We start from the raw sequence: 19,717 nt of genomic DNA, 5'->3' as shown, positions 1-19,717 counted from the left end.
CAAGACAACCACTGCCTTGCTAAAGAATCTGAGGTGATGGACTGGCCAAGCATGTCTCCAGACCTAAACCCTATTGAGCATCTGTGGGGCATCCTCAAATGAAATGTGGGGGAGCGCAAGGTCTCTAACATCCACCAGCTCTGTGATGTCATCATGGAGGAGTGGAAGAGGACTCCAGTGGCAACCAGTGAAGCTCTGGTGAACTCCATGCCCAAGAGGGTTAAGGCAGTGCTAGAAAATAATGGTATCCACACAACATATTGACACTTTGGGCCCAATTTGGACATTTCCACTTAGAGGTGTACTCACTTTTGTTGCCAACAGTTTAGACATTAATGGCTGTGTGTTGAGCTATTTTGAGGGGACAGCAAATGTACACTGTTATACAGGCTGTACACTCACTACCTTACATTGTAGCAAAGTGTAATTTCTTCATTATTGTTACATGAAAAGATATAACAAAATATTTACAAAAATGTGAGGGGTCTACTCACTTTTGTGGGATACTGTAAGTGTGTGACTGTGTGTGCATGCGTGTGTACACGTATGTGCATAGGTATGTATATATAGGTTGATATGCGTGTGACTGTGTGTGCATATGTATGTTTGTGTAGATATGTGTATAAGTGTATATATGTATATATAGATTTAAGTGTGTATGAAGAGGCATATTTGTGCTTGTGACTGTGTGTGACTGTGTTGTGTTTGTGTGTGGGTATGTAGAGATGTATATGTGCTTTTGACTATGTGTGACTGTGTTGTGTTTGTGTGTGCGTGTGAGTGTGTGTATGTAGAGATGTATTTGTGCTTGTGAATATGTGTGTCTGTGTTGTGTTTGTGTGTGCATGCGCGTGTGTATGTAGAGATGTATTTGTGTGTGTGACTGTGTTGTGATTGTGTGTGTGTGCGCGCTAGTGTGTATGTATGAAGAGATATATTTGTGATTGTGATTGTGTGTGTGTATGTAGAGGTATTTGTACTTGTGACGGTGTTGTGTTTGTGTATGCGTGTGTGTACATAGAGGTATATGTGCTTGTGACTGTGTGTGACAATGTTGTGTTTGTGTGTGTATGTAGAGGTATTTGTGATTTTGACTGTGTGTAACTATACGTGTGTGTATGTAGAGGTATTTGTGCTTGTGACTGTGTTTGTGTGTGCATGCGTATGTGTATGTAGAGGAATTTGTGCTTGTGACTATGTTTGACTGAGTTTGTCTGTGCATGCGTATGTGTATGTAGACTAGAAGTATTTGTGCTTGTGACTGTGTGTGACTGTGTTGCTCTGTGCATGCATATGTGCATGTAGAGGTATTTGTGCTTGTGACTGTGTTTGTGTGTGCATGCGTATGTGTATGTAGAGGTATTTGTGCTTGTCACTGTGTGTGACTGTGTTTGTGTGTGCATGTGTATGTAGACTAGAAGTATTTGTGCTTGTGACTGTGTGTGACTGTGTTGGTCTGTGCATGCATTTGTGTATGTAGAGGTATTTGTGCTTGTGACTGTGTTTGTGTGTGCATGCGTATGTGTATGTAGAGGTATTTGTGCTTGTGACTGTGTGTGACTGTGTTTGTGTGTGTGCACGTTGCAGACTGTCAGTATAAACAGTTGGAATATATATTTCAATTTGTTTTAACTAACCCTCATTTAAACATTATGAGTGGAGCAGTAGTTTGCGCTCCTATTCGCCCATTAACTCCGCTAGACATAGGCTTCTAGTGCGTGTCGGGAAACAAAAAGTTTTTGCACGCGTGCTAACCCGGAGTTAGAATATCGCGACCATGTTAACGTATTCCCCCATAGATTTCAATGGAACGCAAAAAAAGGAAAAAGCTCTACCTCAGCCCCCATTCTTAAACCAATAATGTATATTTTTCACAACTACGCAGTAATGTTATCCCTTGGCTGCCAGTTACATACAAATCAATAATTGTACCTATTTGGCTTTTAGACATATATTGGCCTTCTACATTTAGCTAACATTCATAGACTTAAATACAAATGAAACAGCCTGCTAAAATACTGGACTGTCCAGTTGAATACTGAACACCTGGAAACCCTTTGTGTGTTTTTATATACATAAGTGTGCATGTTTGTGTGTGTGTATGTAGATAAATCTACATATGTGTGTGTGTGTGTGTGTGTGTGTATCTGTGTGTTTGTATGGGTGTATATACTGTATGTACATGTGTCTGTACATATATGTGAGTCTATATACATAAATGTGTGTGCTTTTGTGTGTATATTTGTCATTGTGTGTATGTAGATAAATCTACATATGTATGTGTGTGTATGTATATGTGTGTCTGTATGGGTGTATATACTGTATGTACATGTGTCTGTACATATATGTGAGTCTATATACATAAATGTGTGTGCTTTTGTGTGTGTATTTGTCATTGTGTGTATGTAGATACATGTACATGTGTATGTGTTTTCATATGTGTGCTTGCATATTTGTGATTGTGTAGGTGTATATACTGTATGTACATGAGTATGTGCATGTATATGTGTGTATGTACATAAGTGTGTGTATTTGTCATTGTGTGTATGTAGATACATATGCATGTGTATCTGTATGTGTATACAATCAATGTGCTTGTGTAGGTGTATATACAGTATGTACATGTGTCTGTGCATTTATATGTGTGTTTATGTAGATAAATGTGTGTGTTTGTGTACGTGTATTTGTCATTGTGTGTATGTAGATAAATCTACATATGTATGTATGTATGTATGTGTGTGTGTGCGTGTATCTGTGTGCCTGTATGGGTGTATATACTGTATGTACACGTGTCTGTGCATGTATGTGTGTGTATGTACATACATATGTGTGCTTGTGTGTGTGTATGTAGATAAATCTACATATCTATGTGTGTGCGCGTGTATCTGTGTGCTTGTATGGGTGTAAATACTGTATGTACATGAATATGTGCATGTATATGTGTGTATGTACATAAGTGGGTGTGTGTATGTAGATAAATATACATAAGTATCTGTATGTATGTGTATCTACGTACAAGTGTGTGTACATTTCTGTGTGTATGTATATGTGAATCAGTGTGCTTGTGTAGGTGTATATACTGTGGGCCAGATTACGAGTGGAGTGCAAAGGTTTGGGCATGAGCAACAAGGGTTTGTGCTTGTCGTGCTTACTGCTCATATTACGTGCTGAAAGCAATCGCAAATTACGATAAAATGATTACCGCAATTTCAGAGCTCTGGTTAACTGTTTTACAAAACTAAGAAGTTGCACAAAACACATCAAAAATACATAACAAAGTATAGTTACACTCATAATAACACTGTCTAATAAAAACATAAATTATGCTTACCTGGGCCTCCATTACATATGCAGCGTCGCCCGCAAAATCCTCCGCCGCCAGATTTTACGCAATTTTGGTATTACATATACGGCGTAGCATACAACTTATGTGCGTATATGTCCCCCGTCGCCCGCAATTATTACTCCCATAAGCTAACATAGAACCGCGTCGCAAATCAGTATCCAATATCCAGCGCAAGGACTTACGTGGCGAAAATGGAGAAATCTTACTCCATTTTTACCTCCCCATAAAAGGCAGCCGCAGCAAGCCTTGCGCTGAGTATGGGAGCACCGTAACTCCCGAAAATGCCTGCAAAAATAAACTAACACCTAACGCATGCGCAATGTCTATCTACCTGTCAACCGCAACCCCCCACCGCAATAACTAATAAAGTCTAATAACCCCTAAATCCGCCAACCCCAACATCGCAAACTACCTATTAAAACCATTAACCCCTAATCCGCCATTAACCCACAACGCAATATACCTAATCAAGTATTAACCACTAAACCGCTATAGCCCACAACACAATAAACCTAACCCCTAACCTAACCCCCCCTAAATGAACTAAAATGACCTATCTACAAAATACTAACGTTACTATTACATTTTAAAAAAACTAACACTACTTAAAAAATAAAAATAAACTAAGTATAAATTAAAGGGGCAGTCTAATCATAATTCTGGAGTAGACTGTCCCTTTAAGCAAAAATTACAGAAAATAATAAAATCTAAGATTACAGAAAATAATAAATACAATTACAAATTTTTAAATAAATTACACCTAATCCCTATGAAAATAACCCCCCCCCCAAATAAAAACACCCCCTAATCTAATAAACTACCAGTAGCCCTTAAAAGGACTTTTTGCAGGGCATTGCCCCAAGATATTCAGCTCTTTTGCACAAAAAAGGAAATTTATGCTTACCTGATATATTGATTTCTTCTACGATACGACGAGTCCACGGATTCATCCTTACTTGTGGGATATTATCCTCCTGCTAACAGGAAGTGGCAAAGAGCACCACAGCAGAGCTGTCTATATAGCTCCTCCCTTGACTCCACCCCCCAGTCATTCGACCGAAGGTATAGGAAGAAAAAGGAGAAACTAAAAAGGTGCAGAGGTGACTGAAGTTTGAAAACAAAAATATAATCTGTCTAAAATGACAGGGAGGGCCATGGACTCGTCGTATCATAGAAGAAATCAATTTATCAGGTAAGCATAAATTTCCTTTTCTTCTACTAGATACGACGAGTCCACGGATTCATCCTTACTTGTGGGATGCAATACCAAAGCAACAGGACACGGATGAACGGGAGGGACAAGACAGATACCTAAACGGAAGGCACCACTGCTTGAAGAACTTTTCTCCCAAAAATAGCCTCAGAAGAAGCAAAAGTATCAAATTTGTAAAATTTGGAAAAGGTATGCAGGGAGGACCAAGTCGCAACCTTACAAATCTGTTCAACAGAAGCATCGTTTTTAAAAGCCCATGTGGAAGCCACCGCTCTAGTAGAGTGAGCTGTAATTCTTTCAGGAGGCTGCTGTCCAGCAGTCTCGTATGCCAAACGGATGATGCTTTTCAGCCAAAAGGCAAGAGAGGTAGCCGTAGCTTTTTGACCTCTACGTTTTCCAGAATAGGCAACAAACAAAGAAGATGTTTGACGGAAATCTTTGGTCGCTTGCAAGTAAAACTTCAAGGCACGAACCACGTCCAAGTTATGTAACAGACGCTCCTTCTTAGAAGAAGGATTAGGACACAGAGAAGGAACAACAATTTCCTGATTAATATTCTTATTTGAAACAACCTTAGGAAGGAATCCAGGTTTAGTACGCAAAACCACCTTATCAGAATGGAATATAAGATAAGGCGAGTCGCATTGTAACGCAGAAAGCTCAGAAACTCTTCGAACAGAAGAGATAGCAACTAAAAACAAAACTTTCCAAGATAAAAGCTTAATATCTATGGAATGCATGGGTTCAAACGGAACCTCTTGCAGAACATTTAGAACTAAATTCAAACTCCATAGCGGAGCAACAGGTTTAAACACAGGCTTGATTCTAACTAAAGCCTGACAAAAAGACTGAACATCTGGGACATCCGCCAGACGCTTGTGTAGTAAAATTGACAAAGCAGAAATTTGTCCCTTTAAGGAACTAGCCGATAATCCCTTCTCCAAGCCTTCTTGGAGAAAGGACAAAATCCTAGGAATCCTAACCCTATTCCATGAGTAGCCCTTGGATTCGCACCAATAAAGATATTTACGCCATATCTTATGGTAAATTTTCCTAGTGACAGGCTTCCGAGCCTGAATCAAGGTATCAATGACCGACTCAGAGAATCCCCGCTTAGATAAAATCAAGCGTTCAATCTCCAGGCAGTCAGCTGCAGAGAATTTAGATTTGGATGTTGGAACGGACCTTGAAAGAGAAGGTCCTGTCTCAGTGGCAGTTTCCATGGTGGCAGAGATGACATTTCCACTAGATCTGCATACCAAGTCCTGCATGGCCACGCAGGTGCTATCAAGATTACCAAAGCCCTCTCCTGTTTGATTCTGGCAATCAGACGAGGCAGGAGTGGAAAAGGAGGAAACACATAAGCCAGTTTGAACGACCAGAATACTGCTAGAGCATCTATCAGTACTCCTTGGGGATACCTTGACCTGGACCCGTAACAAGGAAGTTTGGCATTCTGACGAGATGCCATCAGATCCAATTCCGGTGTGCCCCATTGACGAATCAATGTCGCAAACACCTCCGGATGGAGCTTCCACTCCCCCGGATGAAAAGTCTGACGACTTAGAAAATCCGCTTCCCAGTTCTCTACTCCTGGGATATAGATTGACCTCTATCAGAAAAATATTCATGTCTACCGAGTCTATCAGAGTTCCTAAGAAAGGAACTCTTGTCAGTGGAACTAGTGAACTCTTTTGTATGTTCACCTTCCACCCGTGAGTTCTCAGAAAAGCCAACACAATGTCTGTGTGAGATTTGGCTAGCTGGTAAGTTGACGCCTGAATCAAAATATCGTCCAGATAGGGCGCCACTGCTAAGCCCCGCAGCCTTAGAACCGCCAGAAGGGACCCTAGCACCTTTGTGAAAATTCTGGGAGCTGTGGCCAACCCGAAAGGAAGGGCCACAAACTGTGTTTGTCCAGGAAGGCGAACCTGAGAAACTGGTGATGATCTTTGTGGATAGGAATGTGAAGATACGCATCCTTTAAGTCCACGGTAGTCATATATTGACCCTCCTGGATCATTGGTAAAATAGTTCGAATGGTCTCCTCTTTTTTTGGAACCACGAACAGATTTGAGTAAAATCCTTGCCCCTGTTCTAGTTTTGGAACTGGACAGATTACACCCATGGTATATAGGTCTTTTACACAGCGTAAGAACGCCTCTCTTTTTGTCTGGTCTACAGACAAACGTGAAAGATGAAATCTCCCTCTTGGGAGAAAATCCTTGAATTCTAGTCGATACCCCTGGGTCACGATTTCTAATGCCCAGGGATCCTGAACGTCCCTTGCCCAAGCCTGAGTGAAGAGAGAAAGTCTGCCCCCTACTAGATCCGGTCCTGGATCGGGGGCTGCCCCTTCATGCTGTCTTGGTAGCAGCACCTGGTCTATCCCATTCCTTAGTAACAATGTCCGAAATCCTTCTAGGGACTGGAAAAACATTAGTGTAATTAGGGACCTCTAGATATTTATCAATTTTACACAATTTCTCTGGTGGTATTACAATAGGGTCACAATCATCCAGAGTCGCTAAAACCTCCCGGAGTAACAAGCGGAGGTGTTCAAGCTTAAACTTAAAGGACGTCACATCTGAGTCTGTTAGAGGGAACATCTTTCCTGAGCCTGAAAGCTCTCCCTCAGATAGTAAATCCCCCACCCCCAAATCAGAACACTGTGAGGGTACATCGGAGATGGCCAATAAAGCGTCAGAGGGCTCAGAATTTACTCTAGTACCGGACCTACTGCGCTTACCCTGTAAACCTGGCAGTTTAGACAATACCTCTGTAAGGGTAGTAGACATAACTGCAGCCATATCTTGCAGAGTAAAAGAATTAGACGCACTAGATGTACTTGGCGTCGCTTGAGTAGGCGTTAAAGGTTGTGACACTTGAGGAGAATTGGATGGCATAACCTGATTCTCTTCAGGCTGAGAATCATCCCTAGACATACTTTTATCACTTAAAATATGTTCTTTGCAATGTAGGGCCCTTTCAGTACATGAGGAACACATCTTAAGTGGGGGTTCCACAATGGCTTCTAAACACATAGAACATTGACTTTCCTCAATGTCAGACATGTTGAACAGGCTAGTAATAACCACAAAAAGTCCTGAAAACACTTTATTTAGTGAAAAAAAAAACAATCTGAAAAAATGGTACTGCGCCTTTAAGAGTAAAAAAGCATACAAGTTTTCCAAAACTGTCTTAAAATGTAATAAATATCACAATTTTTGCATATATGTGTTTAATCTTGTCAGCTAAGATTGCACCACAAGTAAGGAAAAGTTAACCCTTTATAGAAAAAAACGTTACTCAAAACGTTTATTAAAGTAACAAATCAACCCCCTGCACCTCACCACAGCTCTGCTGTGGCGCCTACCTGCCCTCAGGGGTCTGTAAGACACACTATCTTTTGTTTGTTTGTCTAAACCTGCAGCCTAGGCCCACCGAAGCTGGAGCTTGCTGTCTTCAGAATCAATTCAACTGCGCATCTGAGGCGCGAAAATAGGCCCCGCCCATCAATATCGATGTCTCTCATGCCTAATGGGAACCGCTGCAAAGCGGTCTAGCAAACTAGCCATGTGGGTTTTCATATAACCCATCCATAAATGAAAGCCATGTGAACCCTTATAGTGCCATCATCACAAAAAATGTTTGTACATAAAAACGTTAAATATCCTCAAAAACATGAAAACGTTTTGCCCACAAAACATTATGATAACAGTTTCAATAGTTTCATAATAAACAGGTTTCAGTAATACCCCCTTCTTTACATGTAGGATTACTGCTTACCCCTTCCCTTAAGGGAACTATGTCAGTCAGTTCTGAAATACCACAGTCTCTCCAGAAAAAAATGACTGAACATACCTCAATGCTTGTAGCATGAAAAACGTTCCTCACACTGAAGCTTCTCAAGTACTCCTCAGCCATTCTGTGGGAATCTTAGTGACAACTGCTAAGATCATCAGTCTCCAGGCAGAAATCTTCATCCATCTGCTGCCTGAGAAAAAATAGCACACACCGGTACCATTTAAAATAAAAAAGTCTTGCTTGAAGAAAATAAAACTATCATTTTATCACCTCTTTCACTTTACCCTTCCTATTACTTAGTGTAGGCAAAGAGAATGACTGGGGGGTGGAGTCAAGGGAGGAGCTATATAGACAGCTCTGCTGTGGTGCTCTTTGCCACTTCCTGTTAGCAGGAGGATAATATCCCACAAGTAAGGATGAATCCGTGGACTCGTCGTATCTAGTAGAAGAAAAATACACACAGCCCCCCCTACCAGTAAACCCCCCCACCCACCAAACCCCCCCAAAACAAAAACTAACACTAAAAACGCTAAACTACACATTGCCCTGAAAAGGGCATTTGTTGGGCATTGCCCTTTAAAGGGTATTCAGCTCTTTTGCTGCCCACCCTATCTAAATAAAATAAATCCCCCCAAAAAAACCTTAAAAAAGCCTAAGTCTAACCCCCAAGTGGTCCTCACCTGTCCTGAAGTCCAGCGGAGAAGGTCCTGTTCCAGGCGGTGAAGTCTTCTTCCAAGCAGCGACCTCTTCTTTCTTCTTCCAGGAACCAGCCGGTGCGGAGCGGAGGGCGGAGTTGAAGACTGGCGACTCTGGAACTGAAGACCGGCGACTCTGGAACTGAAGACCGGCGACCGCGGAGCCATGGAGCGTGGAGGATCCTCTTCATACCATCTCCGCCGTACACTGAATAGGAATTCAAGGTACGCGATTAAAAATGACGTCCCTTGAATTCCTATTGGCTGATTTGAGCCTTCAAATTCAAATCAGCCAATCGGATGAGAGCTACTGAAATCCTATTGGCTGTTCAAATCAGCCAATAGGATAAGAGCTACTGAAATCTTGGGGGATAGACTTAGGCTTTTTTATGGGTTTTTTTGGGGGGGATTTATTTTATTTAGATAGGGTGGGCAGCAAAAGAGCTGAATGCCCTTTTAAGGGCAATGCCCAACAAATGCCCTTTTCAGGGCAATGGGTAGTTTAGCATTTTTAGTGTTAGTTTTTGTTTTGGGGGGTTTGGTGGGTGGGGGGTTTACTGGTAGGGGGGCTGTGTGTATTTTTTTGTGCAAAAGAGCTGATTATCTTGGGGCAATTCCCTGCAAAAAGTCCTTTTAAGGGCTACTGGTAGTTTATTAGATTAGGGGGTATTTTTATTTGGGAGGGCTTTTTTATTTTCATAGGGATTAGGTGTAATTTATTTAAAATTTTGTAATTTTATTTATTTTTGATCGCGCCCCTGATAATTTTCTTTTCTTCTGATGGGAAGACTCCACAGCTGCATTCATTTCTTTTGGGAATTCAGAACCTGGCCACCAGGAGGAGGCAAAGACACCCCAGCCAAAGGCTTCAAATACCTCCCCCACTTCCCTCATCCTCCAGTCATTCTGCCAAGGGAACAAGGAACAGTAGGAGAAATATCAGGGTGAAAAAAGGTGTCAGAAGAACAAAAATGTACTGCCACCTCAAAAATAAAGCACGGTCAGGAGCTGTGGACTCTTCCCGTCAGAAGAAAATAAAATTATCAGGTAAGCATAATTTATGTTTTTCTTCTTAAACGGGAAGAGTTTACAGCTGCATTCATTACTTTTGGGAAAACAATACCCAAGTTAGAGGACACTGAATGCAAACAAAGGGTGGGTACAAAAAATGCGGCCCTTTCGAAAAGCACCACAGCCTGAAATTACTCGGCACCCCACAAAAAACTACATAAGACAAGGGAAAAAAAGGAAGCCCGGGTAACCACTCATCAGTTACGTAACCTGTAAAGCTGTACTAGAGACCACTCAGAGTCTGCTGAGCACAAAGGCTTTCGAGGAGTCAACCCTGCGGCACTCACCTCCCACAGAAAACATTTCTGACCTAGAACCAAAAAAAAAAACCCCTCTTTCAATCCCTGAGAGGGAGAGAAGAGGAACCCGTAAGTGATCCGAAGGACCAACCAACAGAGGCTCAAGCCAAACTGGCAAAATCCCTATCTACCCCCGAGGGGGAGAATAGAAGACCCTATGAGATATCAAAAGGATTCAATACAACTTAGAGCAACCCGAGGTTGCCACAGGACCACTGTCCAGGGAAACAAATTCCATAAGAGGACAAGGACCAGAAGATAGGTCCATAGTCAGGAGCAAAACGTCACTAGGATGAGCAGAGATTAACCCACATAACCCTGACACCTCACCATACCAATCATGGTGATCCAGAAAAACGCAAGTTCCCCCTTGTAACTTATACAAGTCAAAACCGGTCCGGCTAAACAAGCATAGACACGCAGAGACAGAAAACTGTCCTAGCCGCTAAAAGAGCTTTCCAAGAGGGCACAGAGCCACCTGTGCTCAAAACTCGCAATGACCAATCCCCGGGCAGCAAAGCTGTCCTGAGCCATCGTGGAATACATCCCACCGAAAAGTGCAGAAAATTCTCGACAACAGCTCCCGTTCAAAAAGCATTCCATCCTGGCAGCAGACACAGCCAGTAGATAGATGGGCACAAAAAGTCCCCCCATTAACGGGGAGAACAGATTCAATACCAGCAAACGATCCATACTGCAAAAGCAGACCGATCCCCGGCCTTCCTTCCAGGATAACGGTTCCAGCCCAAAGGCTAGTGAAAAAACGAAAACAAGAGTCTCAGAACCTTGAAAGAAAAAAGGATGGATCTACGAGGAATCAAACCCCCAGAGTAGAACCCTGACCTGAACCATGACAGGAACCTCATGCTTGGGTCCAAGGACCCCTACACAGCAGCCTTTCAAAAGAAGGAACACTCCTCAAGGGAAGAAAAGTACTCTGACCCCCAGCATCCCGATACCAGAATACATTCCGTAATTCTGAGGACGCAAGAGAGGGAACAAACCCTACGAGGCGAGAAAACAAAGACCCACAGGTCCTTCACAGATACTGAGGTATCTCTAAATACAGGAGAACATGTAAAAACCCTTTTTTCACCCCAGGTGAGAAGAAAAGGATTAGCAATGGTAACCACCCTACCAATAGAGGCTAAACGCCAATATCGTCAGTCCAGTTGGAACAGCAACTGGAACCTACCAGAAGCATCAGCTGTTTCCAGCAGACAAGTAGGGATCTGTCAGAAACCTCAAACTGAAGCCTCAAGCTGATATAAATCTCCCATGAGAGTCAGAAACCTCCCACCCGCTCCAAAGGGCCATGCAGGAGAACAAACCCTAAGGTTAAACAGTACCGTCCATATCCGTTCCAGAGAAGAGACAAGGTCCTAAGCCGGAGACCCATAAGCTGCCTCTTATGGTTAGGAGCGCACCCAGACAGAGCCTTCCGCCATCTAAATCCTTAGATGTAAAGAACCTAGCAACATCCACAAAACCAAGAGTCCAAAAAAGGACTCCCCACCGGTTTAGAAGAGGGGCAACCAGTACCCCTGGATCGCAAGATAATCCATGTAGACTGGCCCAACGACCTGACCCACACACTGGAGAATATAAATGGTCAATTTTCTGACCCAGACAGGCGAAAAGACTGCAACTGACCCCAGACCTCCTACCTCTATGCCCGAAGGGCTAGATTTGCAATTAGATTGACGGATAGCTCCCGAGAGTCCAAAGACCCTGGTATGACAAGGGGCAGTTATTATCTTGACAAAACGACAGTTTACAGAGATCCTTGCAGGATCGGTCTCCCGACATCCTTGAAATGGAATATCAACGGGAGCCTCGCAGCTTATGGTAGAAAGGCAGGGAAGCCCCTGTACTCTACGTACTAGACCAAACGAAACACTGAGAAAAAAGGAAGAAGGACATGCCCGCACTTCCAGAGAAATGACCCAACCAAAGACAGGAGGGAAGGAAACATCGCCCCCCAAAAAATGAATGCGACTAGGCCACATAGTCGTCATCACGGAGATATCGCAAGTGGAGACGCAAATCGTCCACCCGATAGTAGTCCTCCGGAAGTCAATCCCATATCCAGACTCCAAAGGAATGGAAGCCTACGGTTCAGAGTCGCAAGGGACCCTAGGACCCACAATGACGTCTGAAAAAAACAGTCACGCATCTCAAGCAATAATGTTAGCAAGAACCAACTTATATCGGAGCTCACAACCTCCCTACCTGAAGCGTTGTATGTACGCCCCAGGCCCCGTACTTCGTAGTAGGATCTGAGCCCAGAGTCCATAACACTGGGACATAAGAGACATTTCTTTCTCTATTTCTTTTATTTCTTTTTATGTTTTAAATCCGACAGGATAATCAGCACCACGAGGGTGACATGAACCCAAGAACAGTAGACAGCGCCCGACTAGTAACTGTCTGGTACAAGAACACTCCAGAACTGTCTGAGGTCCAAGAAAACCCGAAGGTTGGATAACATGAACTATAAAACATAACCTCGGTCTTAACTAAAGAGCGCAACTTCCGAGGAAGTGCCCATGCAACCACAAAATTGCAAGTATCAGTTCCAGAGAAAGAACATTCCCAAAATGGAAGTTATATCCAACGTGAGCTTATACAACAAATCAAATACATCCTAACCGGATTAAAAATAAACATAAGGCAGCACCCGTGGGTGAACGCCCAAGGAAAAAAGGTACGCCAACCAGACCAGTCGATCAGAGGCCCCCTTCACCCAAGCTCCGATCTGGAACCGATACATAGAAGAAAAACATAAAAACTGAGACGTCAAAGGAGATTAGCTTCATCTCCAAGCGTCATACCCAATGTGCCATCCAGCATCTAATGCCTCGGATTCCTCTGCCCACTAGGACTGGGATCCTCTAGCAACGAAGACGTGCCAACCTATAACGGCAGGCAAAATTATCCCTTGCCGGATCGACAAACGACTCCGGCCCCAAGGTTGGGGCCCCTGAAGCCTCAGAGGCCCACGCTTCCCCAGGAGCCCGAACTGAGTCAGGCGATCCCCCGCCCGATGGGGCCTGGTTAACAGGACACGGACAGTATCTTAAAAATATTTCACTTGGGAGATACAAATGAGCCAAGGCCGCAGAAATGGCTATGCGGAACCGTGCCATAACCTCTGGAGGAAACAAGCCACCTTCCGGAGAAGGAGTAAAGGCCATAGGCACACCTGCTTGCGTAACAAAGAAAAATTCTGGGACACGCGCCTCACAAGACCTAGAGTCCTCAAGGGCGGATGGCTCAACGCACTCTGAGGACCCTGAATCGGGAGAAGAGAGTACTCTGGAACGGCAATCGGAACATAACTGATGGGCATGGATAACCCGGGCCATTTCATATTCATAACAAGACGCATTCTCTGCATCTGAGACATTTGTGTCTAAAAAATCAGAATCCTCCATCTTAGGATTACAAAAATGACAAACACTAACTGGCACCTCTTTTACCCCCCCCAATGGCTGGGGTACTCACCACCTCCTGTGAACCAAACACCAACAAGCAGACTCTCACTGTTGCCACACAGTCAGTATACGGAAGTGAAAACAACGTAACCGTACCCGGACACGAGGTGCACCGAGCAAGTCATAAAAAGAGTCGGGATGGTTTTGCATACAGACTCTCCCTGCATCTCCGGACTCAAACCTTCATCCATGCTCTCACTGAGAGGCCGACAGGACTACTTAAAACTCCAGTCCCATTTCAAAGAGTACTACCCTCCATAAGAGACTATCTCAAACTTCTAACACTTCACTGCCAACCTCCTGTGACGAAAGACAAAGAATGACTGGGGGATGAGGAAAGTGGGAGAGGTATTTGAAGTCTTTGATTGGGGTGTCTTTGCCTCCTCCTGGTGGCCAGGTTCTGAATTCCCAAAAGTAATGAATGCAGCTGTGGACTCTTCCCGTTTAAGAAAAAAAATATTTTAAAGAAATATTGCACACAAAAGTTATTAGGGCTCAAAGATATGAAGCCTCTGGTGTTAGAAAAAAAAAAACAGGCAAAGGGCTTTAACATTTAGATACACACATAAACGTCTAAATATGTATATGAATGTATATATGTACAGTATGTCTATATGTGTGTATCTGTATTTACAGACATATATACACATAAAAACACATAAATACATATGTATACATATATAGTAATATATAGAAGTAGATGAAAAGATGTAAAAACATATTTATGCAATATTCATATTTAATAAAGTGTTATACTGTGTATGAAATATTTAACATTCCAATGTTCTGCACATAGGGGAATATGTTCTAAGTATGTCTAAATAGATATTCCTATATATATGTTTGTTGTGACTGAACTCTTTGCCATACGACAAGGGAAATATCCTCGCTAGGCCTAGATCCTAATGTTTTCCCCTAGTGTAAGATTACAGTAACATTATATTTACTTATATTTACCTCATAGTTTTCTCTTAATTTATCCATGAACTGGTTAAGACATTCCTCAGCTGTCATGTAGTAAGACTTGGCTTTATTCACACGGTGGTTGGGGCTGTTCTGTAGTACATCTCCTGGTCCTGTCCCTGGTTGAACTGAAACAAAACACAAATACTAAAGTCATGTAATACTTACAGAAACTCATGATTCAGATAGAACATGTCACTGGAAAAAAAATCCAATTTACTTCACATATTACATTTACCATGTTCTCTTGGAATCCTATGTTGAGGAGCATATCTAAGTAGGTTCAGGAACGTGCACGTCTCTTGAGCACTATATGAAAGCAGTTTCGCAACAATGATTGTAATAATATTATACACTTTTGCAAACACTGCTACCAACTAGTGCTAAAAAGTGTGTAACGTTGTTCTACACATTGATGCAGTGCTGCTACCACTAAGTGATCTTCAACAAAGGATACCAAGTGAAAGACATCAATTGGAAAATAAAAGCAAATTTTTAAATTGCATTCTCATTTTGAATTTCAAGTTTCAAATCCATTTAAAAGGAACATGAAACCTATTTGTTTATGTTTCAGAAAGAGGATACAATTATAAAAATCTTTGAAATATATAAAAAAGAGAATATTTCTCAATATATTACATGGCATTGAGTTTTCTTTTTTTTTATGAATGTTCCTGTGCTGAATAAAACAACTTTTTTTCTATAGGAGTTGTACTTCCTGTTAATTTCCCTTTAAAGAACAAGAGGTGTTTAATCTACTCATTCTTAGGTGAACAAAATCTTTTTAATATGTGCAAATGGTGCTTACATATGCATGAATTTCATTTTTAAGTATAATGTCTCTTTACTTACATATTTACATAAAATACAAAGTACTAAGTATAATTAAAATGGCATTTAAGTGCAAAAAGTAAATATAACTAAAGGTGCGATTATAAGCTTTCTGATTGTATTTATTGCCTTTTTACCACATAGGAGCATTCATATCCCAAACAATAACATTTCTATATTGGAAAAAGACTGTTTGGGATCTGAGTTAGGTAAATTCACCCTTATGATAAATGCACAGCATCGACAACTGCAATCCCGAGTCACCCGACTACAAGTTAACAACAATGAGGTCTATTTAAGAAATGTCTTGCGGACCTGATCCGACAGTGCGGATCAGGTCCGCAAGACATTGCTGAATGCGGAGAGCATTGCACCAGCAGCTCACAAGAGCTGCTGATGCAACGCCGCCCCCTGCAGACTCGCGGCCAATGGGCTGCCAGCAGGGGGGTGTCAATCAACCCGATCGTACTCGATCGTTTTGAATTGTTGCGATTCCTGTCCGCCTGCTCAGAGCAGACGGACAGGGTTATGGAGCAGCGGTCTTTGTGACCGCTGCTTCATAACTGCTGTTTCTGGCGAGTCTTCAGACTCGCCAGAAACACGGGCCGTCAAGCTCCTTTCGGAGCTTGATAGATAGGCCCCTATATATCATCCACAAAATAGACATATTGAGATGAACATACAGCCAAATGCACTTGATTAGGTTGTTCTGTTTGGTGTATGGGTTCTGGTACTTGTTAATCGATAGCCATTATTCCTTAAACGTGCCATTGTGGGGAACTGGAGATCAAGGGGCCGATTTATCATCGGTCTGTCCGACATGATCCGCTCAACGGATCATGTCCGGCAGACATCGCTGAATGCACACGCTGTCTGCATTTATCATTGCACAAGCAGTTTTTATGAACTGCTTGTGCAAATTATATCAAAGAAGTAAACTGCAGACTAATTTAAATTAAATTGTCTATCTGAATCCTGAAAGTTTAATTTTGACTTTTCTGTCCCTTTAAATATATGTGAATATTGTACCTTCAAACAATGAGACAAAGTCCAGATAATTAAGCCCCTCGTTGGTGAATCCCAGTATTTCGGTAAGTTCATTAAACTGATCTTCATCTAAATGTAACTCATGGTCTTCCAAAACCTGTCACAATGAGAAGAAAGTATTAATAGACATGGGGCTACCGTAAATGTGTCACTTTTCAGGTGCAAGCAGGCAAATGACAGACAACGCTGATGAGAGATTTACAGTAACACAGCCAGGATTTAAAGATGTTCCAAGTTTGAGAAATCACAAGTGTATTAATGAATAAGATTAACTATCATTGGGGACTTTGCATCTGACAGAAAAATTCTGCCGCAGGGAACCACAACATTTTCCAACTTTATGTTTTTTTTCTTTAAAGAAAAGTTTCAGTGATCAACGGTGGAGAAAAAAAACAAAAAAACCCCTAATTTTAGGAAGGGTCTCTTGGGTAGAAATTGTCTCTGTATCTTGGAACTGAAATTTGAAATGTAATTAATTACAGTGATTCAACATGTGAATGAAAGCTGGCATCCAAAATGTAGCCCAGCCAGATCTGAATTTTTATTGTCTGTCAGCTTTAGCCAGGAAATATTACAGACACTAGTTCATTATTTTTGCAGTCACATGGGACTAGAACAGAAGATGCTAACTGTATATAATATTCCCCCCACCTCCATTTTCCTACATTAAAGGGGCATGCTACTTATATACTAAATCATTTGAAAGTGATGCAGCATATCTGTGAAAAGCTGACTAGAAAATAGCACATGAACATTTAATATCAATATTTCTTCAGCTCCCATGAGTAAGTGTTCTGTGAGCAATTATCCTACAGGAAGAAAACCATTTATCCAAATTGCTTAGGACTGGAAAAGGTTTGGATTTTGTAATATTTGGATCTTTAAAATGGGACAGTTGGGGGAGGGGGTGGGACCAAGTGTAAAGCACAAAATCTGATGTCATTTAGGCAATATTTACATGTCATAACACAGTTTATACATGTAACGAAGGGTAGTTTTATATCATTTTTAAAACTTTTTTTACTTAGAGGCAGGACAATTGTATTTTTAAAAAAAAATATATAATAAAAAGGTTGGATTTTAGAATAAGTTTGGATTTTGGAATTCCGGATTTGGGAATATGTACAGTTGTGCTCATAAGTTTACATACCCTGGCAGAATTTATGATTTCTTGGCCATTTTTCATAGAATATGAATGATAACACAAAAACTTTTCTTTCACTCATGGTTAGTGTTTGGCTGAAGCCATTTATTATCAATCAACTGTGTTTACTCTTTTTAAATCATAATGACAACAGAAACTACCCAAATGACCCTGATCAAAAGTTTACATACCCTGGTGATTTTGGCCTGATAACATGCACACAAGTTGACACAAAGGGGTTTGAATGGCTATTAAAGGTAACCATCCTCACCTGTGATCTGTTTTCTTGTAATTAGTATGTGTGTATAAAAGGTCAATGAGTTTCTGGACTCCTGACAGACCCTTGCATCTTTTATCCAGTGCTGCACTGACGATTCTGGATTCTGAGTCATGGGGAAAGCAAAAGAATTGTCAAAGGATCTGCAGGAAAAGGTAGTTGAACTGTATAAAACAGGAAAGGGATATAAAAAGATATCCAAGAAATTGAGAATGCAAATCAGCAGTGTTCAAACTCTAATAAAGAAGTGGAAAATGAGGGGTTATGTTGAAACCAAACCACGGTCAGAAATACCAACTAAAATTTCAGCCACAACTGCCAGGAAAATTGTTCGGGATGCAAAGAAAAACCCACAAATAACTTCAGGTGAAATAGAGGACATGTGGTGTGTCTTTTTCAAGATGCACAATAAGGAGGCACTTGAAGAAAGATGGGCTGCATGGTCGAGTCACCAGAATAAAGCCATTACTACGCAAATGCCACAAAGTATCCCGCTTACAATAAGCCAAAAAGCACAGAGACAAGCCTCAAACCTTCTGGCACAAAGTCATTTGGAGTGATGAGACCAAAATTGAGTTTTTTGGCCACAACCATAAACGCTACATTTGGAGAGGAGTCAACAAGGCCTATAATGAAAGGTACACCATTCCTACTGTGAAACAGGGAGGTGGATCACTGATGTTTTGGGGATGTGTGAGCTACAAAGGCACTGGAAATTTGGTCAGAATTGATGACAAGATGAATGCAGTATGTTATCAAACAGAACGCCTCATTTTCCACTTCTTGATTAGAGTTTGAAGACTGCTGATTTGCATTCTCAATTTCTTGGATATCTTTTTATATCCCTTTCCTGTTTTATACAGTTCAACTACCTTTTTCCCACAGACCCTTTGACAATTCTTTTTCTTTCCCCATGATTTAGAATCCAGAAACGTCAGTGCAGCACTGGATGAAAGCTGCAAGGGTCTGTCAGGAGTCCAGAAACTCATTGACCTTTTATACACACACACTAATTACAAGCAAATAGATCACAGGTGAGGATGGTTAGCTTTAATAGCCATTCAAACCCCTTTGTGTCAATTTGTGTGCATGTTATCAGGCCAAAATCACCAGGGTATGTAAACTTTTGATCAGGGTCATTTGGGTAGTTTCTGTTGTCATTATGATTTAAAAAGAGTAAACACAGTTGATTGATAATAAATGGCTTCAGCCAAACACTAACCATGAGTGAAAGAAAAGTTTTTGTTATCATTCATAGTCTCTGACAAAATGGCCAAGAAATCATAAATTCTGCCAGGGTATGTAAACTTATGAGCACAACTGTAGCTGTACTATATTAATGTAAAAAAAGCCAATCAGCATAATCAGTGTGGGGGTCACACTTTGCTATGATGAGATCTCATGAAATAGAACTTTTAGAGTTAAAATATAATGGGCTAGATTACAAGTGGAGCACTAATCTATCATGCGCCCGAAAACGGGCACATTTGCACACATGCAATATAAATTAGCTCTCCACTTGTAATC

At 41.5% G+C, this 19,717-nt stretch overlaps 1 protein-coding gene across 1 annotated transcript in view; it reads right to left on the bottom strand.

Moving 5' to 3' along the window:
* Window positions 1-19,717, bottom strand: part of EFCAB6 (EF-hand calcium binding domain 6) — a 423,875-nt gene that overhangs the window by 132,891 nt on the left and 271,267 nt on the right. Inside the window, exons 16-17 of the mRNA XM_053719700.1 lie at window positions 16,752-16,866; window positions 14,886-15,019 (exon numbers count right to left, since the gene is read on the bottom strand). Of these exons, the coding sequence (XP_053575675.1) occupies window positions 14,886-15,019; window positions 16,752-16,866 (249 nt within the window). The remainder of the gene's footprint in view (window positions 1-14,885; window positions 15,020-16,751; window positions 16,867-19,717) is intronic.

This window comes from Bombina bombina, chromosome 6, assembly GCF_027579735.1.
Source record: "Bombina bombina isolate aBomBom1 chromosome 6, aBomBom1.pri, whole genome shotgun sequence".
NCBI lineage: Eukaryota > Metazoa > Chordata > Amphibia > Anura > Bombinatoridae > Bombina > Bombina bombina.
The sequence above is the reverse complement of the archived record's forward strand: the minus strand, read 5'-3'. Positions and strand labels throughout refer to the sequence as shown.